The sequence below is a fragment of the Nicotiana tomentosiformis genome, chromosome 1 (assembly GCF_000390325.3).
Source record: "Nicotiana tomentosiformis chromosome 1, ASM39032v3, whole genome shotgun sequence".
Classification (NCBI taxonomy): domain Eukaryota; kingdom Viridiplantae; phylum Streptophyta; class Magnoliopsida; order Solanales; family Solanaceae; genus Nicotiana; species Nicotiana tomentosiformis.
This window is the reverse complement of record NC_090812.1, coordinates 11,981,335-12,002,022: the sequence shown is the minus strand read 5'-3', so window position 1 is coordinate 12,002,022 and position 20,688 is coordinate 11,981,335. Positions and strand designations below refer to the sequence as shown.

The 20,688-nt window shown below is 39.2% G+C and overlaps 1 protein-coding gene across 1 annotated transcript; it reads right to left on the bottom strand.

Annotated features, from left to right (window-relative positions):
• Positions 1-200: 200 nt before the first annotated feature.
• On the bottom strand, positions 201-20,211 carry LOC104089448 (elongation factor G-2, mitochondrial). Its single transcript, XM_033654352.2, has 20 exons — positions 19,662-20,211; positions 14,844-15,065; positions 12,895-13,016; positions 12,662-12,812; positions 11,885-11,956; positions 11,051-11,146; positions 10,866-10,954; positions 10,714-10,780; positions 9,529-9,567; positions 9,244-9,304; positions 9,038-9,147; positions 8,856-8,930; positions 8,683-8,751; positions 8,467-8,588; positions 7,695-7,820; positions 7,300-7,420; positions 7,027-7,127; positions 6,864-6,924; positions 1,172-1,225; positions 201-537 (listed from the first exon to the last, which is right to left on the bottom strand). Exons 1-20 carry the CDS (start codon positions 20,088-20,090, stop codon positions 436-438), a joined length of 2,289 nt encoding a protein of 762 aa, XP_033510243.1. The 5' UTR covers positions 20,091-20,211; the 3' UTR covers positions 201-435.
• Positions 20,212-20,688: the final 477 nt, after the last annotated feature.

The window sequence follows — 20,688 nt, the reverse complement described above, 5'->3', positions numbered from 1 at the left end:
GCTCTGATGTACTAGAATTCAATTGAAAGACCCATAGTTGGGATACCTAACCTTCAACTAGAATTTAGTTTGCCTTTAATCAGTGTTTGACAGATGTAAATCATTTTCCTTCAAGGCTTAAATACAAAGTCTTAGCAGACTGCTTCACCAGTGGAACGACTGAATTTGGAGAGCAAGAGAAGTGTCAGTAAGGCTATTCGTTTGACAAGGTGGAGAAATCCGTGTAAAATCAATGTACAGTTAATCTTTTTCAAGGGGGATACACACCTTATTTGTATACATAATGGAATGTTGATGTCTTATTCAGCTTACCAAAATTGATAGACCAGTTCTGGTCCTAATGATTTCACAACATGCCCACCCAAGGAGACAAATTTATAGAAATTATTAGACAGGATGTAAGTGTAGGAGCAGCTTCAAAGGCACACCATATAATCAACTTTCTTTGCTGGCCTTGTATGTGTTAACCAGTTGTGTTTGCACGTCACTTGAAACAGGTGCATGTTCTTTGTATTCCATTGTAAATTCACCTTTTCCCTGCGTGAAACAAAAAATGTTCGATATATCAATGGCTTTCACTAAGCAAAGAGAGCATGGATTGGTACCACAAATTTCTACACTACGCATTGTACGGATATTTTGGATTGAAAGGAAGGAAAAGAAGAAAAAAAATGAGAATAGGCAAAAAAGAAAAGAAGAAAACAAATTTAGAGGAGAGGAGTACACTTAGTTTTTTGATTGAATATAAAGAACAGGAAAGAATGTCGGTCACTGACTCACTTCACATTAGCACCTTAATGACATATTTTTCACATTAGTAATCTTTTTGCCATTACAAAGCTTCATCAGAACATGTTTTACTTATTTTAGGTTTTCACCCACTTTTGGATGAAAACAACGTTGGTGACCGACTCACTTCACGTTAGCACCTTAATGACATATTCTTCACATTAGTAATCTTTTTGGCATTACAAAAGCTTCATCAGAACGTGTTTACTTATTTTAGGTTTTCACCCACTTTAGGACGAAAACAAAATTAATATTCTCTCCTGCCTTCATTTCACTCCCTACCATCAATACAAAAGCTAAAAAGTTTGAAATCACCTCTGTCCTTTCTCTCCCTTTCTTTGATAAAAGTGTTTGTTGAGAAAATGGAAACAAAATTACTGACCTGTGTCATTGATCGTAGAGACGTTGAGTACCCAAACATGTTGTTGAGAGGGACCTGAGAAACAAACAGTATTGCCTCAGCAAACAGAAGACAGAAATGATTTACTCATGTCATAATACTTTCAGAATTAATGCATACTGTTCCAAAGCTGAAAAGAATGAATTTTGAGAACCCTTAGAAGCCATGTAAATTAGCAATTAGCCAATTATTGTATCCCAGTTTCGAATAGCATTTAACTCTCTCTCTCTCTCTCTCACGCCCTACTGTGCCTAACGGCTCTCTGCCACCACCGGTGACAAGCCAAGCTCCGACACCGGCGTCAGGCAAGTTCTCGCTCTCTACCCCCCTCCTTTCTCTCTCTCATCCCCCTCTCTCCTTCCTCTACTATCTCCACCATATCCCTTTCTCCACCCGTTTTCCCTCCTACGCCAGCGGCTTGCACAGAGCCGGTGACTGTCATCTTTTATATCCCCCCCTCTCCCCCCCTCTTTTGTGTGTGAGCACAGTGAAGAAAGATCTAGGGTTTCCGGCGAGTTTGTACAGAGTAACACACTCGCAACAGTAGTCTCTTCAGAAGTTCCCTGTTCCACAACTTTTCAGCCGGCTCTGGCGAGCAATAGCCATTACGTCCAACTGTCCGGTGACCTTTTCCGGCGATAGTCGTGAAGAAGTGGCAGCAAAGGCGGCAAATATCCAGGTTCTTCTGTCGGGAGTTGGTACCTCCTGCCTCACTCTCTCTCTTCGTTGTATTAGTTAAATTGGTGCCATTTCAGTCGCATTAGTATAATCATAATATCTGTGTACCTATAGCTACTTATCGTTTTCTTCTAGATTGGCCTTTTGCCTATTTTTGGGTTAGCGATTTTCCCTAGTCTGCCGTAGGTATAGTGGCTGAGGTATGGGATGGTAGAGTAAGGTCATGTCCTCGGGTGGGGCGGGGGGAAGGGCAGGGCACAGGGGGTGGGACGGGAGGCAAGGGGAACAAGCGAACATCTAGGTTGAGAATTGGGTCATGGAACGCAGGAACACTGACGGGTAAGTCTATAGAGTTAGCAAAGATTCTTCAGAGGAGGAAGGTTAATATACCTTGTGTCCAGGAGACTGGGTGGGTAGGATCGAGGGCGAGGGATGCGGACGGGTATAAGTTGTGGTACTCTGGAGTCACGAAGGGTAAGAATGGAGTGGATATTTTGGTGGACAGGGAGCTTCGAGAGTTGGTGGTAGAGGTCAGGCGGGTGAGTGATAGATTAATGACCATTAAGCTAGTGGTTGAGAAGTGCACTCTAAATGTAATTAGCGCTTACGCGCCGCATACAGGCTTGGATGAGGTCAAAGGCGCTTTTGGGAAGGGTTGGATAAGGTTGTGCGTAGTATCCCGCTTGCTGAGAGGTTATTTATAGGAGGAGATTTCAATGGTCATATTGGGTCGACTTCTGATGGCTATGGCGTGGTGCATGGAGGCTTTGGCGTTGGGGTTAGGAATGGAGGAGATTATTTATAGTTACTTTCCAAAGTACGGTGGCGAGGACCCCGGTTGACTACATCCTACTTAGGAGGTGTGATAGAGGGTTGCGTAAGGACTGCAAGGTTATTCCGGGAGAGACCCTCGCGACGCAGCATAGGCTCTTGGTGAGGGACGTCGGTATCGTGATTAAGAGAAAGAAGAGATCTGCACGAGGACGACCGAGGATCAGGTGGGGAGCCTTGACTAAGGATAAAGCTCAGAAATTGGAGAGGAGGTTATCGATAGTAAGAGCCTGGAGGAGTAGCGGAGACGCGAGTGCTATGTGGGCGACGACGGCAGACTGTATTAGGGAGGCGGCAAAAGAGGTGTTAGGGGTTTCGAAAGGATACACTGACAGGCACAAAGGCGACTGGTGGTGGAATGAAGTGGTCCAAGGTAAAGTGGAAGAGAAGAAGGCGGCGTACCTGAGGTTAGTAGGGAGCACAAACGGGGAGGAGAGGAGAACGAACATAGAGAGGTATAAGGTAGCTAGGAGGGAGGCGAAGTTGGCGGTCACGGAGGTTAAGACTGCTACGTTTGCTCGTCTGTATGAGGAACTGGGGGACAAAGGCGAGGATAAAAAGCTCTTCCGATTGGCCAAGGCAAGAGAGAGGAAGGCTCGGGATCTGGACCAAGTGAGGTGCATCAGAAATGAGGACGACAGAGTATTGATGGGAGAGGCAATAATTAAGAGGAGATGGCAGACTTACCTTTATAGATTTATGAATGAAGATGGAGACAGGGATATAGTGCTAGGTGTTTTGGGACATTACGTGAGTCACCGAGACTTTGGGTATTGTAGACGCATTAGGGTTGAGGAGGTCGTGGAGGCGTTGCGTATGATGAGTAGGGGTAGTGAGACCGGACCAGACGAAATTCCGGTTGAATTTTGGAGGACTGTGGGTAAAGCAGGTTTGGAGTGGCTGACTAGGCTGTTCAATATTATTTTCAGGACGAAGAGGATGCCGGATGAGTGGAGGTGGAGCACGATGGTACCGTTGTACAAGAACAAAGGCAATATTCAGAATTGTAATAACTATAGGGATATCAAGTTACTAAGTCATACCATGAAAGTTTAGGAGAGGGTGGTGGAAAAGAGGGTGAGGAGAACTGTGTCTGTATCTGATAACCAGTTCGAGTTCATGCCGGGTCGTTCAACTACGGAGGCTATCCACCTTATTAGGAGGTTGGTGGAACATTACAGGAATAGGAAGAAGGATCTGCATATGGTGTTTATTAACCTGGAGAAAGCGTATGACAAGGTACCTAGGGAGGTTCTTTGGAGATGCCTGGAGGCGAAAGGCGTGCCGGTTGCTTACATCAGGGCGATTAAAGACATGTATGAGGGAGCTAAGACCCGGGTTAGGATGGTGGGAGGCGACTCTGAGCATTTTCCGGTTGTTATGGGGCTGCACCAAGGATCTGCGCTTAGTCCATTTTTATTTGCCCTGGTGGACGCACTGACGCACCATATTCAAGGGGAGATGCCATGGTGTATGTTATTCGCTGACGACATAGTTCTGATTGATAAGACGCGAGGCGGCGTTAATGAGAGGCTGAAGGTTTGGAGACAGGCCCTTGAATCTAAAGGTTTCAAGTTTAGCAGAACTAAGACAGAATACCTAGAGTGCAAGTTCAGCGCCGAGTCGAGGGAAGTGGGCGTGGACGTGATGCTTGAATCACAGGTCATCCCCAAGAAAAGCAGTTTTAAGTACCTTGGATCGGGTATACAGGGGGATGGGGAGATCGACGAATATGTCGCGCACCGTATAGGGGTGGGGTGGATGAAGTGGAGGTTAGCATCTCGAGTCCTATGTGACAAGAAGGTGTCACTGAGGCTCAAAGGTAAGTTCTATAGAACGGTGGTTAGACCAGCCATGTTATATGGGGCCGAGTGTTAGTCGGTTAAGAACTCGCATATCCAGAGGATGAAAGTAGCAGAAATGAGGATGTTGAGGTGGATGTGCGGGCACACTAGGATGGATAAGATTAGGAATGAAAATATACGGGAGAAGGTGGGCATGGCCTCGATGGATGACAAAATGCGGGAAGTTAGGCTCAGATGGTTCGGGCACGGGCGGAGGAGAAGTCCAAATGCCCCAGTAAGGAGATGTGAGCGGTTGGCTTTGACAAGTATAAGGAAAGGTAGAGGGCGGCCCAAGAAGTATTGGGGAGAGGTGATCAGGCAAGACATGGCGAGGCTTCAGATTTCCGAGGACATGGCCCTTGATAGGAAAGTGTGGAGGTCTAGCATTAGAGTTGTAGGATAGGGGGTAGCGGAGCTCTTTGCTACTCCGCACCAGGTGAGAGGCTAGTCTGACAGGGTTGTATCCTAGAGTGCTAGTGGTTATTGTTGTGTCCACACTTCTCTTTCACTATTCATAGTACCGAGCCTTTCTTACGTGCTACTGTTATTGTTTTTCATCTATTTTCTGGTACTTTTGATTCTGTTATTATTTTTATGCTTTCTGCTGCTTGGTACTGATATATTATTTTTTTCGTCTGCTTGAGCCGAGGGTCTATCAGAAACAGCCTCTCTACCCCTTGGGGTAGAGGCAAGGTCTGCGTACACTCTACCCTCCCCAGACCTCACTTGTGGGATTTTAGTGGGTTAATGTTGTTGTTGTATCCCAGTGTCAAAGCAGCAAACATATGCAAGTAACATGCTCTTGAAGTTTCATGAATCTACAAGATAACAAGTTCTCATAACTTTGCATCTTCCTTGCCTGAAAACTGATCTGTAGACATTGTTTGCGTAAGGTATTAATTATTAGATAAATACACTAGCAAATAAGCATGATCCATCTTTCTCACACAACTTTGTCACACATATACTAGAATGCTACAATAAATATCATTCGGTGCAGAGTATTCTTTTTCACCAAGGGTAAGCCAGAGATTCAGCCGATCACCAACTTGTTCTGGTGTAGCCCTTGGTCAAAAGACAACAATAAGCAAAAAATATTGCCTTAGGTATTAAAAACCTTTTACCCCCAGGGCTTTAGTTCAACAGCAAAGATAGTACAAGTCGGGATGCGTAGTAGACACAGGTAACTAGTTTGAAACCTGGTTGTTGCACCAAGTATGGTATTCAAGTGGAAAGGCTGGAGAGATGCCCATTATCCACCGAATTCCAAAGCTAAACTAAATGATTTCTCGACCATAAGATTATAAAAAGGTATTTCACATTTTTCAAGGAAGATGAACATAACAATGTGACATGTGGGCCCATTTGTACAAGTACTTGGTTGGAGTTGAAAAGCAAGAACTTGAAGTTGAAGTTGAAAAAACAAGTACTTGAAGTTGAAAAAAAGTATTTGGAAATTGAAATTGTGTTTGGACATGAATTGCACTTGAAAACAGTTTACATCTTATGAGTGAAAACCATTGTTTCACTTAAAATACTCCTCAAACTAGATTCTCTATTTCAAGTTGAAGTTGAATAATGGACAAAATTTTAAAACAAACATTGAATTGCAAATAATAAATTATTTACGTCCAAACGCCTACGTAAGACTCCAAAAGCACTGATGAACAGGGAATTGGGAGTTTATAATTCCTCGTGAGGTTTAGTATTTCTTTTATTTCTTCTTACAGAAAGGAGAAACCCATCAAACATAAAAAGCATAAGCAAGATGATGGTTCTGCAACTTATAACTCATGCACAATCCATAAATTGTTGCAATATCCAAACTTTTTGTAACAACTGTGGAGATTCAAAAATTGCAAGAGTATTCGTAGAGGTAAGCAAAGAGCAAACTGGAATAAGAAAAAACAGAGGCATGGTCAACTGAAGTTTCTCAATTGTAGTAGCACTAAACTGGCAGAAAGGTAGAGAATTTAACAGTACAGAACAGCTCGAATGAAATCTGAACAGTAGGTAAAAAGAAAGATGTCAACGTTAACATATGATGATTAAGTTTCACACACATGCCACTATGATATGCATTACGGCCATTTTTCAGCCACTTCTATACCTAAAAAAACGCATGAACGATTGATTGCTGGACCTGTGTTCGGAAGTGGATTTTTATAATCACATAAAGCCACCCAAACAGAACAAAGAAAGGGGATGGAGAACATGATTAAATAAGCAACAATATATACTGACAGCAAGAGGCACCAAAAATCAATTCAAAATACAACTGAAGAAAATACAGCTTAAAGAGCAAAGAAAGATAAACATACATGGGCAGTAATTACAGAGTCATCTCCTTCCTGGTCATTGCCGATTATGACACCTTTCCTCCTGTGATATTAAGAAAACAAGAAAAATGAAGAGCATGGTTAGAAAAGCATAAATCAGTTTCTCAAATCTTAATAACATACTCCCAGAAAGAAGTTCACTAACTTATTTATATCCCCAGTAACAGTGCCCTGAAATTCTGTTGGGACTTTCATTTCCACCAGCATCACAGGTTCCAATATGATAGGCTTTGCTGCAGCATAACACTGTTTTGCAATGAAATTAGTGACACACAATGAGGAAATGGTTAAATCACTGCAAGCATATGCAACTTCGGTAAGGCTCACCAAGCTGAGAAAAGAGAGAAAGGGCAGGAAGTTGGAGGTACAAGCAAGCATAAGAGTAATTGTCTACCGATCAGCTGGATGAATGTGTTACCTGTCTAAAAGCATAAATGGAAGCTAATTTGAACGCAAGTTCACTTGAATCAACAGCATGTGAGTTACCATCCGTCAAAACAACACGGATATTTTCAACTGGATGACCAATCAGAGAACCCCTGGAACACAGAAAGATCCAGATTTGTACTCAATCAAAAACATGTAAAGGGAACTAGGCAAGCATGTCATGAGAAGATCTCCACTGAATCTTGAATTGACTAAGCTTTGATAGTTCCTAAGCAATTACATAATACAGTACCGACTAGATCATTGACTTGAAGAAAAGCAATTACATAATACAGTACTGGCTAAATTCTTAACTTGAAGAAAAGCAGCAGACATATCCAAGAATCTCCAGGCAAGTCATAGTTGAAATTAGAAGAGAATACTTACGAATTGGCAGCCTCCCTGAAACCCTTTTCAATTGCAGGGACGAAGTTTGATGGTATAGCTTGACCAACAAGCATGTTGTCAAATTCAAACTTACTGCCTGACCCTTGTTCGAGAGGTTCAACATACCTGTAGAAATAAAGCATCGAGGAAACATGAATATCAAAAATGCCACAAAATGAACGAAAATATAATCAGCTAACTCCCCCTCCCTAACCAACTCTCTCAGGTTCAACAAACATACTCTTGGTTATGCCAGATTTAATTTTTTTAGGCCAGATTTAATGGAGGGGGAATGTAGAAGAACTAGTGAACTACTCGTGGTTAAACCTTATCTATTATACAAGCCCAAGACAATAGTCTATGCACGGGGATCTGTAATTGAGCCACCAACTGTAAGCATTCTAAATTACTATCTAAAGCAGGAAGGGGATTTTTGTTTTGGGGGGGGGGGGGGGGGGGGACTTAGTTTAAGTTATAAAATTTAGAGTACTCTGCCAGGGGCTGCAACTGGCTCATGTCAAGATATTAGCAGAAAAGGAGAAGCCATAATTATAACTGAAATGAATCTTGGGCCTAATTCATCTCCGGATGCTAGCTGGAAAGGTAAAGGAAAGTTGGAAATCACATTACTAGCATTAGTCCTCTCTATTCCACTTGCCCTTCCTTTAATTAATGGTAATTATTTATAGGCCCTTATAAGTTGCACATAACAAGCATATAAGCCCAATAAAAAAAAGGGACTAACCAAAATGATATAGACATCTATACTTACCCAATTACTCTACCATATTGACCTTGCCCACCACTTTGCTTCTTGTGTAGATAATCAAAATCTGCTCTCTTGGTGATGGTTTCCCTGAAGTTTACACGAGGCTTTCCAACCTGAGCTTCAACCTTAACAAACATGGAGAAAGTAAGAAAAGGATCAAAGGATCAAACAAATGATGGTGCACGACGAAAATAACTATCTGTGAAAAAGAGGATGAACCTTATATTCCCTTCGGATGCGCTCAACATATATGTCCAGATGCAGCTCCCCCATGCCAGATATGATTGTCTGCTCAGGAAACCATTGAGACATTGAGAGACTCACCCCATAAGATCGACAATTCACATAACATTTTAAATATGGAGCCCACATGTGGGGTAAACAAAACATACCTCACCACTCTCAGCATCTAAACCCACACGGAATGTAGGATCCTCCCTCTGAAAGCGATTTAAAGCTTTTGAGAACTGCCAACCAAAAAGAGACAACAATTATAATAGGCTCAAAAAACAATGGCATAGAGTGCACACCTTGTAGATCCAACAGAACAACAGGTTCTAGTATGAGCACTCACTTGACCACCAGAGTCTTTAGAAACCGGTGAAACAGCTAATGACATCACTGGTTCAGGGACATTCATAGAAGTCATGGTGTATTTAACTGATCCATCAGTAAAAGTATCCCCTGCAAATGGATCAGAACTAAGCATCAGAATACATAATAAAGAAAAGATATATGCTTCTTCTCACTAAGTCATCTAAGGATAGAATAAGATGTTACCTGAAGCACAATCTACACCAAACACAGCAACTATCTGCCCGGCATGAGCCTCTTGGATATCCTATGATTAGAGTTGATAATACATTTCTCAAAGATAAGAAAGATGGCCAATTTAGAAATACCGCTAACCCATGCAAAAGATTCATTTTGTCCCTACTAAAATCTATTTAAATTTCCTCCAAGGTTCATTCAATTAAAGAGTAATACAAAATATATATTGTCCAACATAGTCAGATAAAATGAATTTAGTCAAGAAGTCAAAAGCGCAAGGCGTGGCTGACAAACCTCCATCTCATTTGAATGCATTCTGACTAGACGAGGAACCTACAAAAGAAATTCAGTTGAACCTAGGATTAGAACAGTAGAATAACAAATAAGACTAATTTTTCTAATAGTATGCAATAACAGCAAGCATATTTTCCACGTAAATAAATCACACATACACGATTGAGTGGATGATTCGAACAAAGACATAGGTTATGTTGGTATCTATATCACAAAGTAGAGAACAGGTTTTTTCAGATAATTTTCCCCTTGCATAAGGTCCTTACAACAAATCTTAACTTTTAACTTCCTTTTGAACTCCCTCCCATCAACCAGCCGCAAAATCAAAGGAGCTTAAAATCGGGTATGCCGATCCACCGTACTCATGTACCTTTTTTAATAAGGGTATACGAATACGGTGAATCGACATACCCAAAATTTTCTTTTGATAAGTATCTATATATACCTATTCATAAGTTTGTATCAACGAAGTTTTTTTTTCCCACAAGTAAATTTTTGCAATTCCACATCTTCTTTAAGCTGATACCTTTGGAGAGGCCATATTCTCAACCCAGCTGTGGCTTGCTACCTGGACAAACTCTCCGTTCCTTTTTTTGTGCTAATAGCTGATTCTTACAAAGGGCGACTGACACGCATAAGGAATAACCAGCATCCCAGTGAAAGCCAATGGAATGGGTTCGCGAACAAGTGAAGCAGAAACAAGTTTTTTTTCCGAATAAGCAGAAATAACATTCGTTGAATAGAATATAACAAGAAAGCATTATCAATTCAGTGAGGCTGGAAATGTTCAGAGAAGAGTACACTTCACAGGAACTGACCAGAAAACCAAGAAAAAGCAGGGTGTCTCATAAACCTGTGAATTTAGTAAACACGGCAACCATGAAAACCTCCAAAAACATTTATAGAGTAACAAAGCAGCCTCAATCCAAACTAGTTCGGATCGGCTATCAATAAAATAAATATCAATACCAGTAGACACCAAACAAATTCAAGTGGTGAAACTATAAAACAAATATACACTTCTGATTTATAGAGATCGTTGTGAGTATGTATATAAAATTGATTTGACATTCTTAAAATCACCATAAGGTCAAAGGCAATGCATTCAGATGCTAAACTGACATGAGATATTTTGGCTCAAAATGACTGATTCCATATCAGAAAGATGAGTTCAATTGAGCTCACCTTAATCCTCTTCCCAGTGTTCACGTTGATTATAAAATCGCCCTTCCGGATGACACCTTCATAGATTCTTTGATGGAAGATTATGTCAAATTGTGTGTTCTTGCTAAGTGCACATACACAGAAACAGTTACACAAGAAATAAGTTTATATACCTTAAATAGGTCAATTGACCAAAACGCCCTTCCTCTAATTTAAATGCCAAGGCAACCAGAGGGCCAGTGGGGCTTCCGGTTAATGTAACCTAGCAACAAATTAGCACAAAAAGACGTTAGTCTCTACATCTGTACATGGAGGAAAGGAAAAAGTAGGAACTCAATGAAAAGAATTATCCACTAACCTTCTCTTCATTCTTTGTTTGATCCAGCGCATAGTTGCTAACTTCAACTGGACAAGGTAAATAATTGAGAACACCATCAAGAAGTGTTTGAACTCCCTGTTTAGCACAAAACAACAGAAAGTACAGATGTAAAATTGCAACCACTTAAGTATAAGGGAATTATACATTTAAGGAAGAAAAAGGCTTTTGTACACGATAGGTAAAAATAGTGAGGAAAAAAGGCAATAAAATGCAGCAACTGGTCACTTTCCTTAGGATACTACAACACGTGTCTTTGAATGGATGAAATTGAAGGCAGGCCGAAAATTGTTAATTGAAAATCAAGAACAGAATAGAGCATTAAATTGTGCCAAATCAAGCATCAGCAGAGAAAAGATAGCCAAGCAACACCAGGAATTTTAGAACGGCAAGCAGGCATGAACAAGATATACGCCAATATAGGATAAAAAACCACGAGCAAGGAGAACATTTTTACCACAAAACAAGTAGTCAAACGCAAGAGTGAATTAAGGAGAGAGTACTGTTTGCCTCACAGTTGTAATCATTAAGGATTCAGTCTCGAGAAGAGTATAACATGGTCACAGCTAGTCAGAATCTCAGTTGATATTAATTTTCAATTTGACGAGGTTGACCCAAACAAAGGGAAGCGGTTATTAATTTCTAGAAGAAAAATTACACCATTGACCTCCTGGCGTTTACAGTGGGAAAAAATAATAATAATTAAGGTAAAACTTATGTAACTTAAGTGATCTACACGTAAGCCATATAGCCATTATCAATTTCAGATCAAAATTGTCCATTCCATATTAGGTTAATCAGTGAACAAAACAGCACCTTGTTCTTGAAAGCACTGCCCATAAAAACAGGAACAAACTTCTGTGCTATTGTCGCTCTCCTTATGGCTGCCTGGAGAACACAGAAAGAAAATTATAGAATAGGTAAGGGAAGAATAGATGTCCCAAAGAGCTTAGGATTACTTAGATAAGGTCAATACTCAAAGATCCAGCAGCAGTACATTACCATACCAATACCAAGTACTGCAATACTTATTGTATTAATTATAGACATTAATGTAGGTTAAACACTTTTATATAGTCCATGTTAAAAGATAAGGTTTAGCATATAGTCGTATAAAAATCTGTTCGCAACCAATTGACCTAGTTGTGGTAAATAACCCTGTCCACCACAAAAGCATCTCAACACCAGTCCCATGCTCACATATTTAACATGGTACAGAAAAAAACATTATGCGAAAGAAAGGAGGTATCCTTTCAAACTATCACCAAATCTCCGTCATTGTGCTTGCTCAATTGAAAACCCACCTAGCATTCAACTGCTATAGTTCCAAGATCTACAATGACCACGTTAAGCGGCAGGAAACAGTCACTTTTAATTCTATCCCCGACATGATTACCATAGCTTGCAAGTTTCGCTCAATAATTGAAATTACGTATTTACCTGCCACCCATTACATCTATCAAAATTTACTACTTGGAAAAGAAACACTTGTGTCTTAAACAGAATGTAGACTTCTCAAAGCAACAACTCAAAAGCACCCCACAAGAAGGTTGTTATTTCCTTGTAAACAACGTTGAATAATTGTGTACAGACCTCAAGCTCAGCAGATGATATAGGCTCATCATTCAGAAATGCTTCAGCAAGCTTATCATCAACCTCAGAAACTGCTTCAATTAGCTCTCGCCGCTTCTCAGAAGCAATTGCTTCCATATTAGCAGGAATATCTTCTGTGACAATCTTCTCACTGCAAAAGCCAAAAATGAATATGACCAAGTAGAGCAATGTACCAATCATATCTAACAAACATATTTTAGCTCGAGACAGACCCACTGGAACCATGGAAATAGTAAGCTTTCGACTGCACGAGATCAATAAGACCCTTGAAGTCATCTTCCAACCCAATTGGAACTTGCACAGCAGCGCTATGGTGCCGAAGCTTTGATCTTGCCTGTGTGAGAAGGAAACAGAACAAGTATAAGAGATTGTCTTCAAAATTTCAATGTGCTAGACTGTTATTCAGAATTCACATAACAAAGTTCTAGAGGAAAGCAGCAAAGTAAGAAATAATATCAACGGAAAAGGGCCAAAAATACCCCTAACGTATTGAAAATGGCTCAAAAATGCCCTCCGTTAACCTTTTGGTCTAAAAATACCCTTAATGTTTTATTTTTGGCTCACATATACCCTTAACGTTTTATTTTTGGCTCACATATACCCTTGAAACTAACAAAACATGGATGGTAAATTTTTGGCTCACCTTCCATCAATATACTATATATTTTTTATATGTATTTTATACCACATATATATACATCATAATACATGTAAAGAAACAAAATATACCATACATATTCTTTAGAGTTGTGTATTTTATACTTTATATATACCACTATTATATAATTTATCACATATACTATTATAATAGAAAATATATAAGAACCATCGGTCGAAGCTATAACATGTTAAAATAAGGGAGCGGCTCTGCTCCATTAGATGCCAATATAGCTTTGAATAACTAACATGTGTCCTTGTTAATTTTTAAATGATGAGATTTTTTTATTTATTAATTCTCTATTATTATTATTATGGTTAAGTTTCTATTGATAAACAAAAAAAAATGTGTGAATGGCCCGTCAGCATCATGTTCTTCCCCAGAAAGTAATTTATATATATATATATGGGGAAGAACATGATGTTGACGGGCCATTCACATATTTATTTTTGTTTATCAATAGAAACTTAACCATTAGAGAATTAATAAATAAAAAAACCTTATCCTTTAAAAATTAACAAGGACACATGTTAGTTATTTAAAGCTATATTGACATCTAATGGAGCAAATTGTAATGGAGCGGAGCCGCTCCCTTATTTTAACATGTTATAACTTCGACTGATGGTTCTTATATATTTTCTATTATAATAGTATATATGATAAATTATATAATAGTGGTATATATAAAGTATAAAATACACAACTTTAAAGAATATGTATGGTATATTTTTTTTTTGTTTACATGTATTATGATGTGTATATATAATTTATATATGTGGTATAAAACACATATAAAAGAATATATGGTATGCTGATGGAAGGTGAGCCAAAAATTTATCATCCATGTTTTGTTAGTTTCAAGGGTATATGTGAGCCAAAAATAAAACATTAAGGGTATTTTTAGACCAAAAGGTTAACGGAGGGCATTTTTGAGCCATTTTCAATACGTTAGGGGTATTTTTGGCCCTTTTCCGTAATATCAATGATAACAAGATGCTGAGCAGCATATAAGAAAAAAGCATTTTAATAGAGGTCCATAACAATAATAAGTGTTCCCTGCCAAAGAATCAGGCAAACACACACAAAAAAGTAAGAGGTAGCAGTGAATCAAGTAGCAGATGCTTATAACAAAGACAAGACTTTCTGAACCCCAACCTAACTGTCCAACTTTTTATATTGACAGATATAAAGGAATTCAGTTAACAGAAGAACTATGACGATGATCCTTAGCATGAACGCTGCATGAACACACTGGCTTCCCCGCCTTAAATGTTTTCTAGAGGTCTACTGATTTGGCACTCAAATTCATGTTTAGTTCCTTCACGCATGATGACAATGAACCTGGCTGCTTGCGATTTCTCTGAAATACCAGGCAACAAGAGAAATGTCGCCTGGCAACAAGCAACAAATTAAAGAGCAACAAAATTTAACTTACTTAAAAGGAAAATAAGCTTTGAATTAAACTTTAGAAATGTAATAGGCCTTCAATGATGCATAGCTGACCTGGTTAAGAACTTTCCATGGGTCCGCCCCCATCCGATCAAGTTTATTAATAAAAGCAAGTCTTGGAACTTCATATCTTCTCATTTGCCTATCTACAGTGATAGACTGACTTTGGACACCACCAACACTACAAAGGACAAGAATGGCTCCATCAAGAACACGCAAGGCTCTTTCCACCTCAATCGTGAAATCAACATGACCTGGTGTGTCAATTATGTTCACCTGCAACAAGCAGAAATTAAAAACTGGAACCACAAATCTACCAAAAAAGAATTCTTTTTTTTTTTTATGAAATAAGATTCTTCATTGCAGGCATCCAGAAGATGCAAAGTTACAAGAAGGAATTGAGTTAGCTCCATTACAACAATAGACTTAATCTGCTTAGTGAGCTAACTCAAAAAACAAAAGTAAGGATATAACTGAGTTAAGCTAGACTCAGAGATCCAATGAAATCTAGAAGAGGAATTACATTATTTACAGGTGTTAGAAAACTCCAACTAAATAGTTGCACAAGGCATTTGCCTTTGAGAGCATGTATAGAAGTTGAAATGCCATCAAAGCATCTGCAATTCCTTTCTTGCCAAAGGCACCAAAGAATGCATGCTGGGATCATCTTCCAGACTTTCTTGATGCCCTTTCAACTTTCCAGCTGCTCCAACCTTCCACTACTTCCCTGATTCCCTGTGGTTGTGTCCAGCTTATTCCCAGGATAGAAAGAAACATATACCACATATATGTTGCCACTGGACAATGTAAGAATAGGTGGTTGATTGACTCAGAACTTTGCTGACATAGGTAGCATCTATTTACCAGCTGAAAGCCCCTTTTGCAGAGATTGTCTTGAGTTAGGCAGGCTTCTTTGAGTGTAGTCCAAGTAAAGCAGATAACCTTTGTTGGAAGCTTTGTCTTCCAGATGAGCTTCCAAGGCTACGAGTCAATGTTTCCATTATGCTCACATATGCGTCTGTAGCCCATCTTCACTGAATATGGACTTGAGTCACAACCAACCCATCTGATTCTGTCAGGGATCTGTTCATTCATAGTGAAGGTTCCCAGTCGCAATGTAAACAAACTACGTAACTCCCAGTCATGCATATTCCTTCTGAAAAGTAGGACCCATGAGTTTCCTGATCTGAATTAACTTATTGTAGAGTTGGGATTACTAGCAATCTGAAACAGTAGTGGAAAGCTATCTTCTAGTGGGCGACTGTCCAACCAGATATCTTTCCAGAATCTAACATGTAACCCATTACCCACCTTGAATGAAATATTCTGTGAAAAATCCTCCCAAAGGCTACTGATGTATTTCCATGGGCCAACACCATGAGGAGACCTGCTGAATTTAGTATACCAGTGGCTTTGTAGTCCATGCTTAGCAGTCACCACCTTCTTCCCTTCTTCCATAGGCTGGTATCTTCCTCCCCGAATCTCCCAAGCCATTTCATTAGCATGCTCTTGTTGTGTTTTGCCAAGTCTTTTATTCCAAGTCCACCGAGGTCCTTTGGTTGAGTTACTTTGGCCCATTTGACCAGGTGAAACTTGTGACCAAAAAAAAATTCTACTAACCAAACAACTGAGGATTATTACAACTGAAGATGGTTCGAGCACATGCGAAGGAGAAGCCCGGATGCCCCGATCAGGAGGTGTGAGCGGTTGGCCTTGGCGGGTTCGAGAAGAGGGAGAGGGCGGCCTAAGAAGTATTGGGGAGAAGTGATCAAGCGGGACATGACGTGGCTTCAGATTTCCAAGGACATGGCCCCTGATAGGAAGGTGCGGAGGTCGAGCATTAGGATGTTAGGATAGGAGGTAGCTGATAAGGTTCATCCGTGGGGGAGGCTGGTCTGATAAGGTTGGGTCCTAGGCTGCTACGATTATTGTTGTGTCCACACTATTCTTTCGTTTTTCATAGTATCGGGCTTTATTCACTGGTTTTTGTTATTATTTCTCATTTATTTTCTAGTTCTTATGTTGTTATTGCTCAATGGTTCTGCTGATGGTACTACATTTTGTCTCTCTCTTGTCTCTCTTGTCTCTTTTCGTTTTCTTGAGCCGAGGGTCTTTCGGAAACAGCATCTCTACCCTTCGGGGTAGGGGTAAGGTCTGTATACACTCTACCCTCCCCATACCCCACTTGTGGAAACTCACTGGGTTGTTGTTGTTGTTGTAAACAACTGAGGATTATTACAATGGGCTCGCCTCAGAAAAGAGAAAACATATGCATGCAATATTATACTAATCTTTCCTAGTGAAAACCCAAGAAAAGAAATAGGAAGCGGAAGCTACAATAATGTTACACTTATCTGGTTGGATCAGTCACACTTAGCTCAATAAACTAAGCACCCAACAAGAATCTCTTGTTAACCAGTCCTGACAATCTCATTTTTGTCCGTTTCATTTGACTTGCCTCGTCAATAGGATAACAATAAAGAATAAAACTAATACATTTTTACTATTCCTTTATCAAAAAATTGATAAGGAATAAAACAATCTCATTCTAATCCTTGTTGAATAGAAAATAAAAAATTTCTATCTTTTTGTTTTTCCCTGCCCAAAATAATAAAGGATCTATCACTAAAGGCAGGAAAATCAAACTTTCATATAAGCGACATTTATTCCATGGCTGCTCTATGTTCTTTATATAGAGCACAAATGTCGAATAAAAACCTACTATGATTCAGTTGATTATTTACTTCAGCAAGATTAGCCCTTTAACTGAAATGTGGAGAAAGGAAAGCAGAGAACTGATTCATGGAAATACTAGAAAGGAATAGGCATGACAAATCATTTTCTAGCAGACCCCACAAAATGCTCTAAGCATATTCTTCACATTGCTGTGTATTCACCAGCAGCTACAACAACAACAACAAAAATATGACGGGAAATCAATTTTCCTCGCATTTTCTTCATTTACCTCCTTATAATCTGTAGGTGATAACACCAACCAGCACTAATAGATTGAAAGTTCCATTGACCATTCGGATTGGTCTAAATTGCAGTAGGAATAACCCTAATGTATAACTTGCTACCTCTAGAGGATTCAACATGCGTCTTCTACAGTTTAAAAATTGATCCGATGACCAGCTATTTGAAAACACAGATTGTATTACATTGCCATAATCTGAAGTCCAACATCTAAGAAATTCCGCACTAGTGTAGGGATGGCAAACGGGGCGGGGCGGTTGCGGGGCAAACCCGCATAAACCCGCAAAAATTTCAACCCACCCCGCGTACATAATTTGCTGTTTTCAGTCCGCCCCGCCCTGCATAATATTTTTTTTCTTTTTCTTTTCTAGAATGAATTTTCTGCCAGATTGAAACAAAATCAAGAAGCCACATAGCAGATCGAACATTTTTTTCGCCTTTTCGGATGTGAATTATAAGAAGTAGATGAATATTCAATTGAGTTAAAGGGTATAAAAGAGAAAAAAACGAAAGACTTCAAACCAAAACTTTATTTAAGTACTGCTAATGATGCTTTGCCATATACACTCGTTGAATTTCTTTCACAATGTTGGGATAAAAAAGTTAATTGTGCAACAACAAAAAAATATTGCTCTGCAAATGAATTTGGAAAAGGTGTTTTATTTAATACTCCTATATGGTAAAGGTACAAGTGTACCCTCAGTCAAAGAAAAAGAAGTAAACAGTTAATTGTAATTCTTATAAAAAAAAAAAAAAATTAAAGTAAACAGAAAAATATTCAACTTCATGATTGTGTCAGTGAGTTTGTGATCGACGTAGAGAGTATAGAGACCGGAGAAACATCCTTTTAGGTCTTCAGTTCAAAAGACTTAAATACCCAACCCCTGATTTCTTAAAAAAATAATCTGAACCCGCCCCGGCCCGCACCCGCAAATACTCTAACCCGCTCCGCCCTGCAATCCCTGAAACCCGCCCCGCCCCGCACCGTTGCCATCCCTATTCTAGTGAGAGGCAACAAAAGGTGGGCTCAGTCCAAGCAATTTAGGTAACATGGACCACTTCAATTTTTATTTTTATGTTAGTGCATGAATCTCATAGTAGCCACGATTAGTACTCCGAAGAAGGAAATCGAAAGTTGCTGAATACTGTCTTGTGGAGAAAACGAAATTTTTGGTTAAAACTGATCACTGAAGCAACTGGGAAAATCATGAGTCCCTAGGCCACCTCGGGTTGACTAAATAAAATGGGTTAATGATATCCATAAAACGAGCCCCAGATATCTCCATCAGCTCTATAACTTTACCAAATCCGTTTGGCCATAAAAAAGATTCTTTTTTTTCGGAAAAAAATTCACTTTTTTTCGGAATCAAAGTTTGGCTATGAACTTGAAGTTGAATTTCGGAATTTGAAAAACTCCAAAAGGCTATTATTCAAAATTTTCACTTCAAAAGCACTCACAAAAATTCAAAAACAGCTCCAAATTGTAATCATGTCCAAACACATCTCTAATTTTCAAATACCATTTTAAACTTGAAAAAAAAATCACTTTTTTCAGAATTTCACAATTCTCCTCCCTCAGAAATGTATTTTCAATACTTCTCGACAGTCAAGAAGGTCTAGACAGAAATTTTAAGATCAAAGAATCAAACTTGCAAATAGAGAATGCTAAATAATACGATTACTGGAGTCATTCATAGATCACAAGATGCACCCTTCAGCTACTCTTAGCAATTCAGCTTCAATAAATCAACCATTTACCAAATTTCAAAAAATTTCTTGTTCAACCACATTTCCCTGTTCTAATCAATTTCTGGCAAGAAAATAAACAAGTATAAACAATCAAAATAATTAGTAAAAACTTTTAAAGGTGAAAAAGAATGTATTTTTTTTTAATACCTGATAGTCTTTCCAAGTGCAGTAAGTAGCAGCAGACTGAATAGTAATCCCTTTTTCTCTTTCTAAATCCATGGAATCCATCTTTGCACCAACTCCATCTTTACCCCTAACTTCATGGATCTCATGGATCCGACCCGTATAAAACAGTACCCGCTCCGTCAATGTGGTCTTACCGGAATCAATATGAGCTGAAATCCCAATATTCCGTACTTTTTCAAGCGACTCTCTCCATGCCGCCTCTTTCTCGTCTCTCACTCTGGCGGTGGCAGTGCTGGCGGCGGCGTAGTGGCGGAGCTGGAAGTTTCCGGCCAATAAGGCGGCGATTGGGGATTGAGGTGGGTGTTGAGGATTCAACGGCGTCGTCGTTTTGGTGGAGGAGCAGAGATTGTAGAGTAGGCGCGTCGTAGAGGATCTAGCTGACCGAGCCATTGGGGGTTTAGGGTTTTTACCAAAACCCTGGTGGAAATTTTGCTCCTGTGAAGAAGAAATGTACGGAGGTTTTTTCCTTAATGCTGTTATGAAGAATAAAAACGGGCCGGATTTCACTTCGAAGCGGGTCAAATCGTTTGCTAAAATCTACCTGCTAGCTGCTTTACCTCGCATTGTAACTTCCGGGACCAATCCGGATATAATTGAATTCTAATGCGGGTATCGGATATCGAGCAAAAATAAAAAATAAAAATAAAAAGCACTTTGCAAAATTACTTTACTTTTTACATAACTTTCGAGTCTTTGTAAAATTTAGCACTTCACCAAAATACTTTAATTAAGGTTTATACTTGGCAACTCATAATCCTAACTGTTTGGTGTGAATATCTTTTATGAACTGAGATAAAGAACCTCATCACTGTTAGATTGAAAATTTATCTCACAAGCGTGTACAATATCAAATCAATAAATGTATTATTTTGTACATAAAAAAAAAATTTATTGATTTATATTTTTTAAAATATTTAGTATCTATTCACATATCTTTATACTTTAAGTGAATATAATGTCATTACACGTTATTCATAACATTTTGAAA